The 23,361-nt window shown below is 48.7% G+C and overlaps 1 protein-coding gene across 1 annotated transcript in view; it reads right to left on the bottom strand.

Annotated features, from left to right (window-relative positions):
* Positions 1-23,361, bottom strand: part of lrrc17 (leucine rich repeat containing 17) — a gene marked incomplete at its 3' end in the record, with an annotated part of 106,524 nt that overhangs the window by 57,684 nt on the left and 25,479 nt on the right. Inside the window, exon 2 of the mRNA XM_080754545.1 lies at positions 4,251-4,655. Within this exon, the coding sequence (XP_080610671.1) occupies positions 4,251-4,562 (312 nt within the window). The 5' untranslated portion in view covers positions 4,563-4,655. The remainder of the gene's footprint in view (positions 1-4,250; positions 4,656-23,361) is intronic.

Below are 23,361 nucleotides of genomic sequence, written 5' to 3'. Positions count from 1 at the left end.
ACTCGAGGCTGTGCATACAACAGTTACCCTTAAATTTTTTTAAAAATACGTCAACTCCATTTCATCATTGTAATTAAGATATTCAATGCCACATTCAGCTGTCCCTGACCTTCCCATGAAAACTGCTAGCGTAGCCCCTCGTTATCATCACGGGTAGATGGCCATTTTAACCAATCAGATTGCTTCATCGGACATACCTGTTATATAAGGGCAGTTTTTAACCGCATAGATTTGGTCACGATTTGCCGTCGAAAAGTGCCTGTTGCTGCCTACAGGGAGCCATCAGGAACTTGCCTTGTTGGCAAGAGATACTTGCCGTCGATAGGGCTGTCAGAACCCGTCGATGAAAAACTGAACCTATAGGCCTACTCAGGCGTTTGCAAGGAGTCTGTAGAATTGAGGCGAGTGGACCTTTAGTTTGCTACTGCTGCAGAACCAAGCCTAAACAAACCAGAGATATGTTCCTGTTGCACATTTTAACTAAATACCATATTCTTAGGCCTAGGCCAGACAGAGCTGGATATTTCATATATCCCGGTTTTTCAGATATCCACATAGAAAGATATCTAGGTCCACACGACAAAGATATCTAGGTCTAAAATAATCTGAGTCCCCAGAGCTCCACTAGGGGGACAAGCACACACACAGTAAAGTCTTCAGAGATATCCGGGTTCCATGTCTACACAGATCCAGTGAATCGGACATTTTTCAATGTCTCCACTTATTTATCCGGTTTCAAAATTATCCAGCTTCGCGCCCAAAATATCCAGCTTTGTGTGGCTGCAAGTCCCAACCGCACAAAAAAATGTCTAGCAAATGTCTAACTTCAGAAATATCCAGCTCTGTGTAGCCGGCACCTTAATCTCAACTCTCAATTCCGTCACCAATCAACTCTAAAGCAAACCTATTAATAGTGCTGTGTTGTTTTGGTGACAGAAAACAGCTCTCCGGTTGCCAGATTCTGTGGTGAAACAAGCGACCAGTTCTATGAAAACAAGGCCAAAAGAAGAGACCAGTTTCACCATTCTATTCCAGCTCTATTATATTAGCTATTTTCTAGAATAATGTTGAAAGCAAGGCCAAATAAGCAACTACACTTCAGAAACAAGCCCAGACAAAAGCAACATGTGACTAGAGACTTTACAGGAAAACAAGACCAAAGTCGCTTATGATGAGCAGACCTGGCAACACTACCAAACCAGCGCTGCAGGTTATCGAGATGTCATCTGAACGCAATGTTCTGTTGCTCGACTTTTAAATGCCACGTTTGCCAACTAATGCCAGCCGACTACAACAGACTAGAAGTGTGAAGCAGTTTGAAGCTGTTGGAAGTACAGTATAGTCTGTTTGGTGGAGAGACCTTAATATGTAATAATATAATAATTACCAAAACAGGTCTATTAGTCCAGTGTTTCTCAAATGGGGGTACGGGTACCCCTAGGGGTACGCAGGGGTACTGCAGGGGTTACAGGGAAATGGAAATATGTATTATACTGTTATGGTCAATGATAAAACATTGACAGTCTTTGTGTGAACCTACTCATCTGTAAATTGTGAAACCAAATTGCATCAATAACTGGACTAGTACAACTGTTATTGAATAGAAAGCAATGTTTATTTGCCATTATGCCATTTTATTTTTGACATAATGGCTTTGGAACTGGATGAGCTTTAGATAAGCAAAATGCTGTAGTCAGAGGAAGAGGGTATACTTGGCTTCAGAAATCAGTGTATGGGGCACTGCAGCCAAAAAAGTTTGAGAACCACTGTATTAGTCCACCCCAGGCCAGTCGGTCTACTAAACTAAACAACCAAAGAATGTTTCACTACTGTACTGTAGTGGTACTGTACTGTAACTACTGTACAGTGGTGGTGGTGTGTGTACTACTGTAACTTTGTACAAAGGTATGGCTCCTCCATACCTCCAAAACCTGATCAACCCCTACAACCCCACCCGTTCGCTTAGACCAGCCAACACAGGGATGCTGACAGAACCCTCGCTAAAAAACTCCAGGACAAAAATCCACTCGTCCGAGACAGTTTGCCCTCCTGGCCCCCAAACTGTGGAATAAACTCCCTGTCGCACTTAGAACAAGGGACTCACTCGCTAGCTTTCGCCGTGGACTGAAGACTCACCTCTTCAGACTCCACCTAAACCCTTAGCACTACTGAAACACTCAATGTTTTTTTTTCTTTACTGATTTAATTGTTTTTTTATATTCATATGAATTTGTTATATTGTTGTTGATGTTCTTACATATTTATTTATTATAGTGATGTATTATCTGCTTATTGTAAGTCACTTTGGATTAAAAGCATCTGCTAAATGCCTAAACTGTAAACTGTAACTGTAAACTGTACTGTAACTACTGTATTGTAGTGGTACTGTAACTACTGTACTGTAGTGGTACTGTACTGTAACTACTGTACTGGCTACTACGGTGTGTTTGGAAGTTCACATGGATTGGATTTCATATTCAGTTAAAGTTATTATCCCCATCGCTACAAGAACACTATTGTACTCTATGCCCACAATGCAGTTGGAAGGAGAGGACAGGATTTAAACTAGGAATTCCTGAACTCAGTGGAGTTTGGCTTTGCACGGCGGTATGTTCTCACTTAGTTTCACTTCATTGGCTAGCCAGTAGCAGGTGGCTGATATCCACGACCAGCCAATGCTGTGACGGTTTCTCTCCTAGGAACAAATGGAAGGAAAGGTCGACAAAGTCATTTTCTCTTTCCCCCGCGATTCCAGCTGTCTGATTTGTCACGTTGGGTGTCGAACTCACACCGGAAGTTTGGTGAGACAACATTGGGCGCGGCCGGCTGGACAGCTTATGAACAAACACTATTTCTGAACGACTGAGACCTTTAGAAAACACTGGGCTCAGGGAAATAAAAGAAGAACTAAACAATGTCAGACATTGTTTAGTTTTTTTTGCTTTGTTTGTTTTACTGTGTGCGTACACCATTTCCATGGAAAATGGAAAATGGAAACGATTATTTTGGGGTTCGCGGCCTGAAAAAGTTGAGAAGCGCTGGTGTACAGTACATACCTGTATGCTATTCCTAGCTAGCAGCAGGTGGTGTAAATGAGGGGTCTTCAACAGGGGGTCAGGGACCCCTATAGGGGGTCCTCAGAGTTATTACAGGGGGGCCGCCAAAATCCTATCTCTGTGAAAGTATAATTATTTTAAATGAACAATTGAAGCCTCGCATCCCTATTCTGAGGAGAACTTTAGCAAAAAAGAGCTTGTAGATCTGCTATTTTTGGCAAAGAGGAGGTTAAAAAGAGCAGACCAAGTACAGAGTGAAAGGTCAAGTTACTAACTTATGATTCTAAGTGGTTAAGTGTCAAACAATACGTAGAGGGGGTCCCTGCTTCATCTCTCTCTCTCTCTGTTAAGGGGTCCTTGGCCTGAAAACGTTGAAGACCCCTGCTGTACATACATACCTGTATATTATTTCTAGCTAGTAGCAGGTGGTGTATATACAGTGCTAACGTGCCATAGACCGTAAAATATATGGACAGTGCGAAGCCATTGGTTTCTATGCAGCGCAATTTAAGTATTTTGGGTCCTTGGCATGGGTGTCGCCATCATAGATTGAAATGCGACCAGAGGAGGCTATTGGCTGCCAACGGTCACGTGCAACCGCAGGGATACATGGGAGAATGTGGTCGGAGCCTCCCGAAATAAAGCACACGAAGAAGAACACAGCCGGCTGGTATCAGTTTATTTGGCCACGCCCCCCGCAACTTTATCATCAATTTTAACATAAATGGGACCTTTTTTCACAAAACGCATATCATGGTGATTGAAAGGCAATTTTTAACTAGCGATAGGAACCATAAAGTATTTATGAAAATGTTAATTAAGGTTAGAAAATGAAAGGGGAAAATGAATGGAGAACAATTCTTTTTGCGATCGGCCGGGGGGGGGGGGGGGGGGGGGGGGGCTTTAACAGCGCAACTAGCGGCCAATCATCGGAAGTTTTAGTTCTGTATTGGAATCTTTTTAAATCGGCGGAACTATGCCCCTGGTGCTAACATGCTAACAGGTGGTGTATGTTTACCTGTCTATTTTTCCTAGCTAGCAGCAGGTGGTGTAAACACTAACCTGTATGTTATTCCTAGCTAGCAGCAGGTGGTGTAAACACTAACCTGTATGTTATTCCTAGCTAGCAGCAGGTGGTGTAAACACTAACCTGTATGTTATTCCTAGCTAGCAGCAGGTGGTGTAAACACTAACCTGTATGTTATTCCTAGCTAGCAGCAGGTGGTGTATGTCATTGGGCCAGTCCTCCATGACGGTGCTGAGTTGTTTGTCCTGACAGTCCAGGTATTTCTCCCCGGCCTCCACGTACTCCTTACAGTCGCCCGCGTGACGCCGCACCGCCGAGGGCCGGCCGCGGCCCCGCACGACACCACCCCCTCCGCCGGGGTCCGCCCCTCGAGAGCGGCCCTTGTTGTTTTTGTTTTTGGCCCCTGAACCTCGGGCCCCGCGACGAGGCTCCGCTGACCGCAGGAGTAGCAGGAGGAGGAGAGCGGTTAGGAGACGCATGGTAGGATAGGAGAGGAGAGGAGAGGGCTTGCAGATCAGGTCAGTCTTGGGAGGCTGCTGTTGATGTGATGCGACATGGGAGGCAGCTCACACCTGTGATGGAGAGAGAGAGAGAGAGAGAGAGAGAGAGTCTTTGAAATTATGTTGGTATAACAGAAAAATCACAGCCAGTATGAAGTGAGCTGTGCAATTTGTGAGTTAATTTCATTAACATTTCCGGTGGCGGTACAGTGCATATCTAATTATCTGTTCTAGCCTGGCTTGGCCCGACTATATACTAATGCAGCTAATAAACTGCACTATAGTAGTCTGGAGCCTCTCCCATTCAGAACACCAGGGGTGGAAGGGAGCTGGAGAGGGAGGAGTCACTGACACTGTCTACAGCAGGGGGTGACAGGGCACCCTTGGGTGCCACAGTGGCAGTCCAGGGGTCATTTGATAATATTTGGACATTTAGATATTTATTTGGACACTTGCAAAAATATTTAGTATCATTTTAAACATGAAGTACAAAGTTATTTTCAGTCAGTTCTAACCAAAATGTCTATTATCTCAACGTTTTCCTCACAACATAATCACTAAAATATTGTCACTGTCAGGCAGAAACCTCTGTCGCACAAAACTAGTGTAACAGCCAATCTGCTGTTTTCACTAGTTTAGTACATTTTATAGATGATAAATACGAAATGAACCGTTTTGGACATACAAGGTTTCCACCCGACAATGACGATATGCTATGAATATAAGGTGCAGGGAGTGAAAATTATAATGTAGGGTGCCTCGGATTAAAACAATATATATGGGGTGCCCTGAGACAAAAAAAAACGTTTGGGAACCCCTGGTCTACAGTACCCACACTATCAGCTAAACACAGCAGTTGACAAAGACAGAAACCTCAGGAATGCAGCCCCATTTGTAGCAGTAAAGAATGTTGCTGTCTGCTCTGTCGCTGCATGGAGAATGAGATGTGCTCACACGAGACATGCTGCCTGAGAGACAAAGTAAGTCGGCCTTACTTTGTAACTAGCCAATCAGGAGCTCCTCACGAATCTGGAGACACAAATGTGAAGAGCTAGCACACGACACCAGACCATCCCCTCCTTGTTTTAACATGGGTGGATGGTTTAGCTGTGCTAGGCTATATCTCTTCCAGAGACGTGTTACCAGGTGCCGCGGCAGTGGCTTTTGAGTGAAAAAAACGTAATTTCCCATGATGCAACTCGGCCGCCAGCATCAGGAAGCCAGACATAGGAACAGTTAGCACCGCTCCAAATTGGGGGAAGGGGGGTGTATGGGGTCTGTACATGACTGAGGTCAATTAATATGATGTCACAGGATGGGCCCATGAAGTCCCAGATCCACATGGTAAATGGTGCATTCAATGATTAGCGCTTCAATGATTGTGCAAGTTGGCGTCCAGAGTCTTGCTCGAGGACCCTTCGACACCAACTCTGGGGGAGCCCGGGATCGAACTGGGAACCTGTCGGTTCTCCAAGCGGCCGCTCTACCTCCTGAGCCGCTGCCGGACCCAATTGGAAGCCACACCCTTTATGCCGCAAAATCAAATGTATATAAATTATATATATATATATATATATATATATATATATATATATATATATATACTGTACTTGTTTTGGTATTGTTGCGACCGTACAGTAGGTCACTAGTATGAATACTTGCAGCTCATGTACATTGTCACATCTCATGCTCCATATATGGCCAAGACACTTGCAAATTGACATCTGACATCATAGGCCACACAAGACTGGCTCAATAAGCAGGATCAATAGAGTGCTCGTTATCAATAAAAGATTAATTAACGAGATCCATCCCTAGTCATGGCCGCCAGTTCCCACCTGATGTCATGAGGGAGTTCTGCCTGCTCCAGGTCGTACTGGACGACTGCTATCTTGCATAACGTTTTGAGACAAGGACTCATTTCTAAGATAAGCATGTCATCACATGGCCTGCCGTGGTCTACCCCATCTACCTCTACTCCTCCAAAGAGCACCGTGCGATCCCCCACCACGCAGCAGCCCATCCCACATCTCCACGGCTGTTTCCCCTTGGGCTCAACCTTCTTCCAGCAGAAGGTCTCTGGATTGAATGTCCACATGTCATTCAAGTAGCGGAACCCTGGATCCATTACTTGGCCAGCAAATATGTACAGCTCACCATCGTAGGTGAAAGCTGTGTGATACTGCCGTCCTTCTGGAAGAGGCTGTGCAGAAGGCCTGCTGCTCTGCCAGCTGTTGGTCTCTGTGTCAAACACTCTGAGGTTGTGGTGTTGATGACAATTACTATCTGGTGATACTCCCCCAAATAAGAAAATCTTTGTCCCGATGGCGGTGGCAGATTGAAATATCGAAACAGGCGGTTTAGGGCCGCCGGTGGTGATTGAACACCAGGCCATGGTGCTGGTGTCCAACTTGTACATGTCAGCGTCATAATCATCATCGTCCACATACCAGGCTCCGTAGACATACATGACCTTCCCCACCGCACAGGCTGAATGGTTATTCAAACACGGTGGGAGGGTCCCACGAACCTTAGGCCTGGACCATCTGTGGGTGTCGATGTTGAATCCATACAGCTCAGTGCGGGGCTCCCGGTCGCCACATGACGGGATCCCCCCACAGATGTAAACGGTATCTTCTATGAGCACAGCGGTGTGCTGGATGTGTTCTGAGGGAACCTCAGCGGGCCGTTGTCCTGTTTCAGTCATCACCGCGGGCAACTTGGTCCAGCACAAAGACACCATGTTGAAGATGTGAACGTCCATCTGATCCGGGGTCAGACTTTCATCACTTCCGTCTTCCTTTTCATCAATACGGTAGTCAGTCAAGCACTCCCTCCCTCCGAAGGAGTAGAGCTTGTCCCGCCCAACCGCCACGGCTGCCTGGGACTCTATGTCCCGCCCTGCTCCTCGCAGAGGCTCTGCCCAGCGTAACATGTTCACACAGCCAGCGATCAAAGTAGATTCTTTGAGTCCCTTACTCTCTTCTCCTGTCGTCTTTCTGGGTTATTTCACATTACATTAAAGCTTAATTGGTGTTCATATGCAATCTATTACAACCAGAGGTCTGCGCTCGCTTTTCCCGTTTTATAGTAAGATAGCCTATGATGTCACATGAATGGTGATGTCACCATCAACAGCCAATGAGGGACCAGCATACTTGGTGACGTCACCACCAACAAGGGCAAGCTTCACAATACGGCGCATTGTTGAGATTGTAGATCTGCTCATTTGAAGTGGGTATAATGTAGGATATGTTTTGCAATAATAATAATGTAAATCTTGTAACTAAAGTTTTAAAATAATTGTAGTGGAGTAAAAGTACGATATTTGTCTCTGAGATGTGGTCAGTGGAGTAGGAGTAAAAGTACTGACATTTTGAAATACTCAACTAAAAATTGTACTTAAATGTACTTGTTTATTATCATACCTCCAGACAAGGTCCCCCTATGGGATATCAGCGCCATCTGGCGGTGCAACAGAGTAAAACTCATATCCTCCCGTACGAGAAATGTCATTTGTCGGAAGGGCTGTCAATCACAAAACGAGGGCACCGCCCCCGAGTGTATATAAGCCCTGTGGGCTATCATGACTTCCTCTTTCCGCACCTCTGCCACTGCAACTAGAGTGTCGCGAACTCAGCCATATAGTAATTAAATTCTGTAAAGTATAGCCTATAGCGACGGCTAGGAAGTCGGCCACTGGCCTTTATAGAATCCCTCCTGTACGTTTCTCTTCTATCTTCTCTCTACAGTTCGTGGTTTTCTCTTCTTTTGTCTTTGAGTCTTTACCTTCTTCTCTGTACGCTCTGCCACGTGTTTCCCTGCCCTAGTTTAGCTTCGCCTAGCTTCGGTTAGCTTCACGATGGCGGCTCGTCGGCCCACGGTTAGCAGCCTGCTAGCCAGGGTCCCTAAGAAGTGCGGCCTTCCCAGCTGCAAAGGACTCATCGCCAACGAAGACACCCACCCGTTCTGCATTGTCTGCATGGGGGTAGGACACGCCTTGGCCTCTCTGTCCCCTCCGGCCCCGGCCACGGGTGTGAACTGTGCTGAATGCCTCCAGTACGACGTTCCAGCCCTCGAGGCCCGCTGTGAGATCGCTGCCGCAGGCTACGGCCTTCACACCACGGTCTCCGCCTGAACCCTCCCAGACACCTCTCCTCGTGTGCCGGACAGCGCTGTACGCCACAGCGCTGCTTCTCGCCACGTGGTTAGGCCTCCAGCGGCCTCGCCCTCAGCTAGCTTCGGTAGCCCCGATGCTAGCGGGCCTGCTACTGCTGCTACCCCTGCTGTTTCTCCGACTGGCTCGACTGGTGCCGTGCCCAAGAAGAGAACATGCAAGACCGCCCACGTTGCTCCACCGCCAGCTGCAACTTTGGCCGTCCCTTTTAAGGAATTCCACCCGCTAGTCGTCGGTGACATTCCCCTCCTCCGTCCCCCAGCTCCGGGCCATGCGGCCACCTAGCCCCGTCTCCTGGCATGCTAGCGACGGTGACGAACCGGAGCCAGAGGACTACGACATGTCCGAGGTGGACTCGGAGGGTGAGTACTCGGAAGAAGACGAGTCCACGCTTCCCTCCGGTCAGGGCGGAGGCGCGGCCGGGTCGGTTCCTCACGCCGAGGTTCCTACCTCCGCCGCGTCCTCCCAGCCCCTTCTGCCTCTCTCCCCCCTTCCATGCCAGCTGGGGCGAGAGGGGCAGCGGCACAAGACCCAGACTCTATCCCCATGGACGAGCTCTCGGTGCTGGAACGTGCTACCATCCGTTGCGGCCTGGAGCTGCCGCTCGGAGACGCGCCACTCGGACCACGGGCTAGGGTTCCCATCCTAGGCCAGGATTTGGAACCTTCCCCCCCGCCACGCATGGATAAGCTCCCACTGGTCCCAGGCTTTGCAGAGGCCTTGCATTCGACCTGGACTTCGCACAAGGACCCCCCCAAGCTCCCCTTCTTGGTCGACTGCTGCGCAGAGAAGGCGGGAATCCCCTTGTGCCCTCCCATGGACAAACTGATGGCTCAGTCCCTTATCGGGAGCCTCAAGCCAGCTCATGAGCGGACCGGTCCTGGAGGCCGCAGTCCCTTCATCTTGTCCGTGGGGAAGAAGCCTCCTGGTTTTGCCATCGCCTACGACGACAAGCAGTCGTCCAGGGTCAGGAACTCTTACAGAGCCTCCGCGCTGGCTGCCAGGACGATGAATGCCACCCAGCTGCTGCTCTCCTCCACCAGGCGCCTCCTTAGCGGGTTGCGGGAGGTGCCTACCGATACGGCGGAGGAGATCGACAAGTCGCTGCGCATGCTGATGGACCTGAATGTCCACGCCATCGAGTGGCTTGGACACGGTATGGATTACTGCATCCAGGCGGAACGTGCCAGGTGGCTTGAGAAGGTGAAATGTCCTGGCAGTTCCGAAGGGGAGACCGAGAAGGTCCTGCAAGACCTCCCCAGCCACCCTACCTCCCTCATGGGCGGTGGACTGGATCTTCTCCGCCAGGAGGTGGCGGATAAGAAGATCACTCTGAAACTCCTGGAGGCCACGACGGACCCCCAGGCACCCAGAAAGGAGAAGAGGCAGGGACGAAGCAAGGCCCCTGGTCAGGCCGACAGGGGGCGCTCTTCCTCCAAGCAGGGGAAATCCAACAATCCCCCTAGGACCCCCTCCTCCTCCTCCGCGGGACCCCCTCGCACTGCAGCGGAGGCTCCGACCCGCTCTCAATCCCGCCACCCTCCCAGGCACGGGATACCGGCCAGCTCCCACAAGGCCCGTGGGAAGCCGCCGCGTAAGTGACACTGGACTCTGGCGGGGTCCCCCTGATCATTCAGGGGACCCCCCCTCTCAAGCGCAAACGAGTGAACAGTATAAACAATTTTTCTCATGCCAAGAAAACAATGTTATTGTCTCCTCCTCTGTGCTCTCCTCCAGTGCCTGTATTAAAAAGTGTGTTGATAAAACAATGCCTGTTTCTTTCAAACCCACCTGCTCTAGTACAGACGACCCCATTTTGCATGAATTTAGCCAGTGTAGAGAAGTCCAGGCTGGAATTTCTTTCCACTCAGAAAAAATCGCTTTCTCCAGTCACGCAGACAGGGTACAAGCAGAATATTTCTCATTGCAAAATGTTCCCAGACAAGCTAATTCCTATTCACAATGGTATGGTTTCACTAGTGTGCAATACCCCTCTGTCTCCACTGAGCGGCACTGCTATGCCGACTCTAGCTCAGGACAGGAGTTTGGTCTTAACGTCAGGGAAGAAGCCAGCACTTTTCAACACCCAGGGTCGGCCTCGTCTTCCCGTAAGGAAGCACATAAAGGCCTTAGAACAGGTTATAAACGTAAATACAATTCCCCGAGCCGGGGATTATGTTACTTATGCGATAAACCCTGTCCCCCGGGCTCCACGTTATGTGCCGCCTGTATTATTAACAAGCGAGGCTTCTCGGAGGTCACGTGTCCGTCTCCCACCGGATACGGAAATAAGCGTACCGGAAACGGAAACGCTCTTTCCTCCGGTGTCTCCGCGCCTTCCGGCCCGGCGTCTAGCGGATACGGAAACGTGCCCGGATACGGAACCTCTCGGTCCCGTCCATCCTCTCCCTCACGGCCCAGTAGTCCCGCTCAGGCGGTACAACCCCAAGGCTTCTCCGTTGCTCAGCAACACGTTAGCACAGTGTGCAGAGCAATGGAAGCGTTGCAATCCGAATCACTGGGTGTTTCGGACAGTGACACGGGGCTACAGACTACAGTTTGCGGAAATACCCTCCCTCTCCAGCAAGGTTATTTACACTCGAGCCCGCGGCTTGAAAGCGGATGCCTTGAGGGAGGAGATAAGCTCACTATTGCGCAAGGGCGCTATAGTGGAGTTATCCCGCGACCAGAGCGTTTAGGCTTCTGGAGCCGTTATTTTCTGGTACAGAAAAAAGGGGGGGGGGGCTGCGTCCTATAATGGACTTACGTGCTCTGAACAAGCACTTGAAAAAGTTCAAATTCAGGATGCTGACGTCAGAGTCCCTGATGAGATCAGTGAGACAGGGGGATTTCCACTGTTCAGTGGATCTGAAGGACGCTTATCAGCACATCCTCATTTATCCCCCACACAGGAAGTTCCTGCGGTTCGCCTTCGAGGGGCGCCTGTACGAGTACACGGTCCTCCCCTTCGGTCTTTCCCTGAGCCCTCGGGTTTTCGTGAAAGTGACCGAGGCAGCCATTGCTCCACTGAGGCATCAGGGAGTCAGGCTCGCGAACTACATAGACGATTGGATGATTTCCGCCGCCTCCTGCTCAGGAGCGGCGCGCCATACCGATCTGGTGTTGTCACACCTGAAGGCCTTGGGTTTCAACGTCAATTTTGGCAAAAGCATGTTGTCACCCTCCCAGCAGATTTCCTTTATAGGGATATCTCTGGACTCGGCCACAATGTCCGCCCGCCTCTCACCGGAGAGGGTGGACAGGTTTCTGACTTGTCTGAGCTCCTTCCGACTGAACCAGGTGGTCAGGTACAAGGAGTGCATGAAGTTAGCTGGGCTGATGGCATCAGCGGTGCAACTTCTGCGTCTGGGCAGGTTTCACATGAGACCTTTCCAGCGGTGGACACTGGCGCTCAGGATTCCTTCCCTGCAAGGGTACAGGAAGGTGACGGTCAGCCAGGTCTGCATGGACGCTCTGGTCCCATGGAGGGACCAGGCGTTGTTGACGAGTGGGGTCTCCATGGGCGAGGTGATATCACGCAAGGTGATCACCACGGACGCCAGCCGCTCGGGGTGGGGCGCCACCCACGAGGGGCGTTCAGCCAGGGGTCTCTGGACCCCGGCCATGTTGGAGTACCACATCAATTATCTGGAGTTAATTAATGGCGATCTACTTGGCGCTCAAGCATTTCGAACCATTTCTTCGGGGTTGTCATGTTCTGGTCAGGACGGACAACACGGCGGCCCTGTATTATCTCAACAAACAGGGTGGCCTCTGCTCGCGCACGCTGGATCAGCTGGCGCGCGAGATGACCCTCTGGTGCTTGCCTCGTCTGAGGTCCATCAGAGCCTCCCATGTCCCGGGCCTTCAGAACGGCGGCGCCGATCTGTTGTCCAGGGGGGAGCCTCGTTACGAGGATTGGTCTCTCCACCCTGCGGTGGTGAGGCAGATTTTCTCCAGGTTCGGTCAACCTGGAGTAGATCTCTTTGCCTCTCAGGAGAACGCGAAGTGTCCCCTTTACTTCTCAGTGAGGGGACCTTCTCCACTGGGGACGGACGCGTTTGCTTACGAGTGGCCAGAAGGCCTTCTCTACGCGTTCCCGCCCCTGGAACTGATCCTTCCCACTCTGGAGAGGATCAGATGTTCCAACCGGGAGGTTCTTCTAGTAACACCGTCCAGGGGAGTGTGGAGGTCTCTGATCACCCCACTGCTCTCTCGACCCCCTTGGCGGCTCCCCTTGCACAGGGATCTGCTGCGCCAGGCAGGGGACGAGATCTTCCATCCAGACCCACGGGGCCTAGACCTGTGGGTTTGGCCCGTGAGAGGGAGAACCTGTTAGCAGCAGGCTTCTCACCAATGGTTGTAGCCACTATTCAGAGTGCTAGAGCCCCCTCCACTAGGGCTGTGTACGATGGAAGATGGAATGCCTTTTTGGACTGGTGTGAGCTACAGGAGCCACCTGTGGTGGCTCACTTAGCTCCGGCCCAGAGGGTGTTAGATTTCCTGCAGGATCGCCTGGACCTTGGTCTGGCGTTCTCTACACTGAGGGGTTATTTAGCGGCTATTGATGCCTGCCACCTGGGGGTGGCAGGTAAAGGCCTTTCTAAAATCCCTGAGGTGGTCCAGTTCATGCATGGTGTTGACCATTTGAGACCTGTGACCAGAGCCTTGTTTCCTGCTTGGGATCTACAAGTGGTTCTTGAGGGCCTTTGCAAGGCACCCTTTGAACCGCTTGGGAGGACCTCTTTGAAACATTTAAGTTTCAAGACAGCTCTTTTGCTTGCCTTGTCTACGGCTAAGCGTGTGAGCGACCTTCATGCGCTCTCTGTGAGCCCTGATTGTATGAGGTTTCTCAATAATGACTCCAAGGTTCTTCTTAAACCTCATTTGAGTTTTATTCCTAAGAACCGAGTGATCCCGAAGGAACCTGTGGTTTTGACGGCTTTCCATCCTCCTCCGTTTGCATCGGAGGAGGATAGGCGTCTTCATTGTCTTTGTCCGGTTAGGGCCCTGAAGGCCTACTGTGACAGGACGGTGGACAGCAGGTCTACTTCTCAGCTTTTCGTGGTCATGAATGCCCGTCAGCGAAAGGCGGTGTCCAAACCCACTCTGTCGAGATGGATTGTGGATGCCATTAGGTTGGCTTACACCCGTGCTGGGTCTGAAGTGCCAGAGGCACTTAAGGCCCACAGTACTAGGGGTGTGTCGACCTCTTGGGCTTTGTCCAAAGGTGTCTCCATTGAGGAGATTTGTGCGGCGGCGAATTGGTCTTCGCCGTCCACCTTTGCGACCTACTATCACCTGGACGTTGCGCCTTCTGCCATGGCGCATACGGTTCTGGGTGCTGCTGCCCCGCCTACTATGTAGTGGGGCGGCTCTCTCCCCTTCCTGGGACAGCATGCTACTGTCTCTAGGATACCTGGGGGGGGACCCTGAGTGTTTCCCTTATACTACTGTAGTATTATAAGGCGGACCCGTGTCTGCCCTTAGTGCATAAGGCAGGCCTCGGTCTGTCAGGGTCTCTTTTCTGTCTGAACACGCCCAGGCCCTGTGGGTCTGGGTCGGACCAGTCCTGAGAGGGGTCACGTCGGTTGACGAGACCTCCTTCCGGGGGTGGTCGGTGTACACGACAGTCTTGTCGGTTCATGGCTTCTCGGGGAGTGTATGAGTCCCATAGGGGGACCTTGTCTGGAGGTATGATAATAAACGTATAGGTTCCGAACGGAACCATGTTTATTTAATACCGGAGGACAAGGTCCCCCGAATTAAGCCCCTCGGTTCGCTAGTTGCGGGCAGAGGTGCGGCTTTAGAGGAAGTCATGATAGCCCACAGGGCTTATATACACTCGGGGGCGGTGCCCTCGTTTTGTGATTGACAGCCCTTCCGACAAATGACATTTCTCGTACGGGAGGATATGAGTTTTACTCTGTTGCACCGCCAGATGGCGCTGATATCCCATAGGGGGACCTTGTCCTCCGGTATTAAATAAACATGGTTCCGTTCGGAACCTATACGTTTATTTAGTTTATCTAACTTAGGTCGTTGACAGCTAACTTGTAGGGGTGGTTTGACTTGGGGGGAGTGATTTAGGGGTGTAAATAAGTACCTATTGTCCCTCCCATTGTCACACCCACTTCTGGCTAGCTAGAGGTGTCAAAATGTTTCTAGTTTTCAAATGGCTTTTTAACAGCTTTGGTTTTTATGGTGCATAATGTCCATAACTTCTTCAAATATGCTCCAATTTCAACAAATGATACATCATATATAAAGCTTAGATTCTGTACTTGGATAACCTGTACAACAATGAAAAATGACAAATGCAGAGTTAAGGCACAAAGCACCAGACTCGGTCACATATAAGATAAGAGAGAAGAGAAGATGCTCCACTCCACATACTGTAGCTACTTCAACCCCACAACAGCATTGAACACGATAACAGCTGATGTAGACCACAGGTTTTCAAAGTGGGTGACGGGGCACCCTGGGGTGCCGTGACGGCAGTCCAGGGGTGCTGCGAGGTAATTTGATAATATTTGGCATTTATTTGGATACTTGAAAACATATTTAGTTTCATTTTAAACTTGAAGTACAAAGTTATTTTCAGTCAGTTCTAACCAAAATGGCTGTTATCTCAACATTTTCCTCGCAACATAATCACTAAAATATCGTCACTGTCGGGCAGAAACCTCGTATCTCCAAGTTTCAAATGTGTACGTCTTTTGGTAAAGCAAAGCCCTGCTTCATCATACAAGACTGTTGCACAAAACTAGTGAAAACAGACGATCTGTGCTTGTAGATCTGCTGTTTTCACTAGTTTAGTACATTTTATAGATGATAAATACAAAACGAACGGTTGTGGACATACAAAGTTTCCACCCAACAACGACAATATGCTATAAATATAAGGTGCTGGGAGTGAAAATTATAATGTAGGGGTATCTCGGACTAAAAAAATGCTTAAGGGGTGCCCTGAGACAAAAAAGTAACCCTGCAGTAGACTACAAGCTCATCATCACAGCTCGTTGCGGATGCGATGTGAGCTTGGACTTGGAGGTCTGCTGTTCTTGGCCGTTCTGTGAACATGACGCCGTCGCGGAACGGAGAATAGCCTAATGACGAATGGTTTTACTTTTGAGCACAACTGCTTTGAACATAAGCGGCCGGTGTTGGTAAGAGGCGGTCGACCCCAAGCAACCCTTCCCGCGAGTTCAATGCATTTTAATTCAAAACATAATTCGCTTTAGTGTTTCCATTCACTAATGCGCATTAAAGTTTTCCGATAAAGCCTCAAAATCCACCTCCTCCACGCATAAACGTTTTTTGCGAATAATGAAAGTTTATTCAAATTTTGAAGTGTTTCCATAAAAAGATGTATGCGCAAAAGCCTTAATGCGCATTAAACGGCTTCATGGAAACAACTAGTGATGCAGAGACAGAATAAGTGTGAGAGGAAAGCTGAGGAACAGAGAGACAGACAAGGAGGCACGTCAGACATGACGGCTCTCTTCCTCTGTTATGTTATGTTATGTTCCACACAAGACCCCCACAAGCTCCTCTCCCCTCTCCCCCTCCCCCCTAAGTACAACCTGATGTTCTCTGCATGTCTCCCTCCTCCAGCTTTATGCAATTTGTTCTGTCTTTCAACCACTAATTACCCCTTTCTCTCTCTCTCTCTCTCCCCCACTGTCTTTTCATGTCGCTCCCCTGTCAGTTGCATTTCATTTACTCCCCAAACAATCTGAATGACCGGCAGGATGTTTGTGTGTGTGTGTGTGTGTGTGTGTGTGTGTGTGTGTGTGTGTGTGTGTGTGTGTGTGTGTGTGTGTGTGTGTGTGTGTGTGTGTGTGTGTGTGTGGGCATCATGTGCGTGCATGTGTGTGAGTGTTCCCATGTGTGTGGATGCATGGATGTATTTCAGTCAGTGACACAGTGTTGGGAGTTGGTCACACACGGCAACATGGTCACATGGTCTGAGTGGGGACTGCATGGTGCATGCCCATAAGTCCGAAATCTCATTAGTCCTACATCTTATTAGTCTGAATTCAGTTAGGGTTAGGTTTTAGGGTTAGGTTTAGGCATAGTTTTACTGAGGTTAGGTTTAGGTTTAGGTTTAGGTTTAGGCATAGTATTTTTCACCAGGTTAACGTCACCATACTCTGACTAATGGGATGTAGGAACAATGAGATTTCAGACTTTTTCTGAGTTCTCCTAGACCAGGGGTTTTCAAAGTGGGTGACGGTGCACCCTGGGGAGCCGCGACGGCAGTCCAGGGGTGCAGCGAGATCATTTGATGAATTTATTTGGACACTTAAAATATATATTAAGTATCATTTTAAACTTGTGTTATTTTCAGTCAGTTCTAACCAAAAATGGCTATCATCTTGTTCTCCTCTGTTTTCAGTCCCAAGTATATGCTATAAATATAAGGTGCTGGGATTGAAAATTACGAATATAATGTAGGGGTGCCTCGGATGGGAAAAAAAAAATATTTATGGGGTGCCCCGAGCCAAAAAAGTTTAGGAACCCCTGCCCTAGACGGACACGAAGACAAGGTTCTGGATTTGTTCTGGAGTTCTGACGTCCTGACGTCATTACATCAACCCTAACCTAAGTTAGGGTTGACGTAGCCTCGGAAACCCAGACTTCTTTTGGCGATTGGAAGAAAAAGAAGCCTGGGCGATCGCGTTATGATCACTGTTGTAGGAAGTGTAGAATTTCCCTAACCAATCAGAGTGCAGAGAGCGTCGCACCAAATGTGTTGACGTCATGACGCACCAGCGTTCTCTGCGCTGAGCAGAGGAGCAGAGGGGGGTGGGGGGAGGAGAACACATGCTATTGGCTGGAGACTTGCGGAGAGACTCACCGCGCGGGCCCATCTGCCTACACTAAACTGTCCGCGTTAGGTTAGAGTGGGGTTGACGTAATGTTAATATTACACCCTTTTTAGTTTTTAGTTTCGTTTTTTCTCTATTGTTAAAGGGGGGAACCACCCATTTTCAACATTGAACTATGTCATTAATATACCTTTGAGTTGTTATGTGGAAATAAGAAAAAATAGTCCCCCCCCCATCACATCATGGAGTTTGCATGTTCTCCCCGTGTCTCTTAGGGTAGATACCCTCACAAAAACATGCAGTAATCCTGGTCTCTATACTGCCTCCCCCTGGCCAGCCGGGGCGCCTGATGGAGGGGAAAGGAACTGGTTGGAATAACGTGTTCCTTCCACGCGCTATACGTCCAACCGGGGGAAACTCTCCCCTGTCAGGTGATAAGAAGCGGCCAGCTCACTCCTCATGCACTGAAGGAAGCATGAGCTCAGTTCAAGGCTCTCCCCTGGTTGGCAGAGGGAGAGCAGAGCCCAGGATTACAGTTTAGTGAAAAATGGGTTGGTCAAGAGGTGAGTCTTAAGCTAGGGAGTGAGTCTGTAGTTCTAATGGAAGCTAGGGAGTGAGTATGTAGTTCTAATGGAAGCTAGGGATTGAGTATGTAGTTCTAATGGAAGCTAGGGATTGAGTCTGTAGCTCTAATGGAAGCTATGGAGTGAATCTGTAGTTCTAATGGAAGCTATGGAGTGAATCTGTAGTTCTAATGGAAGCTAGGGAGTGAGTCTGTAGTTCTAATGGAAGCTAGGGAGTGAGTCTGTAGTTCTAATGGAAGCTAGGGAGTGAGTCTGTAGTTCTAATGGAAGCTAGGGATTGAGTCTGTAGCTCTAATGGAAGCTATGGAGTGAATCTGTAGTTCTAATGGAAGCTAGGGAGTGAGTCTGTAGTTCTAATGGAAGCTAGGGAGTGAGTCTGTAGTTCTAATGGAAGCTAGGGAGTGAGTCTGTAGTTCTAATGGAAGCTAGGGAGTGAGTCTGTAGTTCTAATGGAAGCTAGGGAGTGAGTCTGTAGTTCTAATGGAAGCTAGGGAGTGAGTCTGTAGTTCTAATGGAAGCTAGGGAGTGAGTCTGTAGTTCTAATGGAAGCTAGGGAGTGAGTGCGACAGGGAGTTTATTCCACAGTTTGGGGGCCAGGAGGGAGAAGAGTCTTTTTTTTAGCAAGGGTTCTGTCAGCATCCCTGTGTTGGCTGATCTGAGTGAACGGGTGGGGTTGTAGGGTTCAATCAGGATTTCTCTTTTGACTAAACTGCCCTTCGTATGGTCACAAAGGGCGCAATGTGACGCAAATGGATGCATTATGAGCTTGTAGATCTGCTATTTTCACTGGTTTGGGGTCCTGGCTGAATGTCTCTTTTGGGTCACAGGATTAAAAAAAAAAAAGGGAATCCACTGGTATACATCAGTGTGGTTTAGAGCAGAGTGGCGTCACGCTTTGATCTCGCCGCAGACCGGAAGTGGCGTCGCATGGAGCCTGTTCTCATTCTTAGCGAGGGTGAAAAAGACGTGATTTAGTCTACTTACCAGCGAGTGAAAATGCCTCGGTTATAATGGGGCGGACGGGACTGAAGAGCAGCATAGGCTCGCTAAGAATGAGAACAGCTCCAGTAAGCTAGGCTACGTAGTACGCTAGCTTTCCACTTTACAATGGGAGTCGACGTGTCATAACTTTCTCTCTCTATAGGGGTCTGGTAAACATGACTCGACATGAAGAAGATTAAGTCAGTTAAATTTGTCTTTCCATCATATTTTGGATTAACTGCCCCATGCAGCCCTGCATTGAACTTGTCTCGTTGGCATCCCGGCGTCTTTCACCAATTATTAACATGAAACCAATATTAATAGTATTTATGCTTTTATGACCGCGACAAATTGGTTCTGGGACTCCGTGCCCAGTGTGTGCGTGTGTGTGTGTGCGTGTGTGTGTGTGTGCGCGCGCGTGTGTACGCTCGGGCGAGCGTGTGTGTGCGAGTGAGTGCGCACGTGTGTGTGTGTGTGTGTGTGTGCGCGTGTGCGTGTGCGTGTGCGTGCGTGTGTGTACAGTAAAACTAATGAGTCATTGGTCCTGTGTGATCCAGAGACAGGGGGCAAAGCCACACACACACGGTGAGTCAGTCCCAGTGTATGAGAGAATCCCCCCCCCCCCCCCCCGACATGCGTGTAACAGTCAGTGGAACAAGGCTGTCAATGAGCAGAGTTGCTGTTCTGTTCACACACACACACACACACACACACACACACACACACACACACACACACACACACACACACACACACACACACACACACACACACACACACACACACACACACACACACACACACAGCTGGACATGCATCTGGCTCCACTCATCACTGTCTTTGCAGTGGTTCTCAACCTGTGGGTCGGGACCCCCAGGCGGTCATCCCCAAATTATTTTGGCCAAGACAAGAGGTACTAAAAAGGTCTTGGGTCATGGCCTGAAAAAGTAGAGAACCACTGGTCTATTCTTTCTATTCCATTCCCGGTCAGGGACCTGCAGAGAATGTTAGAGGGGCAGGGGCTGAAACTTCTAAAAGGGCCTTATGGTGGAAACATGGAAAATAGCAGACCTCCAAGCTCACAACTTGTTGAGTTGTTGTTAGCTTGTGCTGTGTAGCACAGGGCTGCACTGGAGCACAATATAACGCCTGAACCCCAACAGGCCAACTTTGTCTGTTTTCGGTGGATGATACCACCAGGGGCGTCACACCAAATTCTGGGCCCTGGGTACAAGGATTCACTGCGGGGCCCCCATGAATGTTAACTATTGAAAAATAGCAGATATACAAGCTCACAGCGCGGCACAGAGTGCCGCACTGCGAGCTTGTAGATCTGCTATTTTTGAAAAATGTTTCCATGTCAGTGATGTCAGTGATGCTCAAACTTTTTCATGTGAAGGACCCCCCCCATCTCAAAATATTTTGTTCCAGGGACCCCCCAGAAGCAAAATTTTAGTTAGAAATGTTCGCTTAAAAAATACATATATTCAAAGATTTTCACACATTTTCACAACTTTTCAAAAATAGCAGATCTACAAGCTCGCAGCGCGGCACTCGGTGCCGCGCTGTGAGCTTGTATATCTGCTATTTTTCAATAGATAAAGTTATTAGGGCCCCTCCACCTTGGGCCCCAGTAACTCAGTCCCACTTTCCTACCCCTTGTGACGCCCCTGGATACCACTCTGAACCATAGACTGTAGAAAAATATGGACGGTGCGACGCCATGGCTTTCTATGCAGCGAAAATTAGTTTTTTTTTGTCCCTTGTATGGATGTCGCCATCATTGTTTGAAAAGTACCCCAGGAATCATAAGGAATGCTATTGGCTGCCAACGGTCATGTGGAACCGCAGGGATACATGGGAGAATGTGGTCGGAGCCTCCCGAAATACAGCACACGAAGAAGAACACAGCCGGCTGGTATCAGCTTAGTTGCCCCCCCTGCAAATTTATCATCAAGTTTAACATAAATGGGACCATATTTGCTCAAAACGCATATCATGGTGATTGAAAGGGAGTTTTTCCACTAGCGACAGGAACCATAAAGTATTTATGACAAGGTTTATTAAGGTTAGAAAATCAAAGCGGAAAACGAATGGGGTCCAATGTAGACAAATTATTTTTGGTACCTCGCGGGGGGAAAACAGCGCAACTAGCGGCCAAACATAGGACGTTTTAGTTCCGTATTGGATTCGTTTTAAATCGGCGGAACTATGCCCCTGCTCTGAACAAAGCATATAGTCGATACTGGAGATGTGGCTTCTTTCAACATAAGATGCTGCATTCAAGTTCAGGAGAGTTTGGACATGAAGGCAATTCTCTTGAATGCTGCCTTCAGGTATGGCATGGAAAGAGGGGGCATTTCCATTTCTTTCACCATAGTAAAAACTGCATTCATGGTCTGGAGAGGGCACTTTTTACAGACGGGTAAAAGGGCCCTTGATGTCTATGTGTTCCCAATCATGGTCCAAAAGCTATCAGTGCACGCTTGTAGCTTCTATTACTGTGCACAGCAGGGCATCATGGCACCTCCAACTCCACGAGAAAGCTTGGTTTGGACATTGATTTATTTTCTGGGTGCGTGTTGTGTGTGTGTGCGTGCATGCTTTACGAGCGTGCGCGTGCATGCTTTGCGAGCGCGCGCGCGTATGTATGTGTGTGTGTGTGTGTGTGTGTGTGTGTGTGTGTGTGTGTGTGGGTGTGTGTGTGTGTGTGCGTGTGTGTGTGTTTGCGCAAGTGCATGAGTGTGTGTGCATGTACTTGTGGGAAAGCGGTGCATGTGTGTGCACGTGCGTCTACTGTGTATTTGCAGACGTCCAACATTACTGCCAGCCTAAACAGGGCAGCAGAGCCATGTGTCAGACACATGCTGCGTGGAGAGAGAGCCAGGAGACTGGATGGGCTGATAGACTGTCTAACAGACTGTCTAATGTGGACTATTAGACTGTCTATTGAAGGAGTAGTTCACCCCCAAAATAACTTTTCTTTCTATTGATCACCCCATGAAGAGTTCAATACAATATATTAGTTTTTCTTTTTGTCGCATTCCTAATGCATTTGGGTCTCCAACCAGAATCAATGGGGGTGCATTTATTATTATCAAATTATTGTCTTAGGAATAAAAAAAAAAAAAAAAAACATGGGGTAAGTAATCAATAGAAAAAAAAGTCATGTTGTGGTGAACTACTCCTTTAACAAGGAATTATTATTTTACACTTTAGCTATTGAAAATAGCAGATATACAAGTTCACAGCATCAAATCGTTTTGTGACATTTTTTGCAAATCTTTGAATATAAGTGAAACGCCGGAACTGCCGCACACCTTGTGCGCAATGTATGATGGGATGTTGGAAAGTTGTGGATAGATGATAAATACAAAATGAACGGTTTTGGACATACAAGGTTTCCACCCGACAACGATGCTATAATATAAGGTGCTGGGAGTGAAAATTATAATGTAGGGGTGCCTCGGATTAAAAATATATTTATGGGGTGCCCTGAGACAAAAAAGTTTGGGAACCCCTGGTCTAATAGACTGTCTACATGGAATTATTTTACACTTTAGCTCAAGGGTCTTCAACAGGGGGTCCGGGACACCTAGGGGCAGTAGCGCTTTGGAGGCCGGACGTGACCGGACACCGTGTGGTCGGAAAATTCCCACACGGACGCACGGACGGCACCGAACGGTGCACGACCGTGTAAACGCGTGCATACCCCCCCCCCCACGCGAGAGCCGCGACAACCCCCCACCCCTAAACGCGTGCATACCCACCCCCCACGCGAGAGCCGCGACAACCCCCCACCCCGCGAATCCGCGATAACTACAAGCAATACTTTAATCAGTGGCTACTACTTTGCATAACAGTTTTCTAGTGGTGAATGTGTGAGCTAGCGTCCTCAAGCCCCCTCTATTCATATGGGTATATAGCCTACTTTAACACCTAGGTTTTCCCACCATTAGATCTGCTGATATCCTTTCTATCTAAATAGCCTCAAGAGGCGCGTGCACGTGACGTCAATAAATGACGCCCGGAAAAGAAAATCCCAAAGCACCACTGCCTAGGGGGTCCTCAGAGTTACTACAGGGTGTCCTCCAAATCTTTTTGTGATAGAAACCTTTTTCTCCTTTTCTATATTAACCACTTGAACCCTAGCGTCCATATTCTGAGAACCTTAGCCAAAAATAGCAAAGAGGTTTGGTGTA

Source organism: Nannobrachium achirus, assembly GCF_963921795.1.
Source record: "Nannobrachium achirus genome assembly, chromosome: 23".
NCBI classification, from domain to species: Eukaryota; Metazoa; Chordata; class Actinopteri; order Myctophiformes; family Myctophidae; genus Nannobrachium; species Nannobrachium achirus.
Note: the sequence above shows the minus strand (reverse complement) of the source record. Positions and strands in the feature narration are given on the sequence as shown.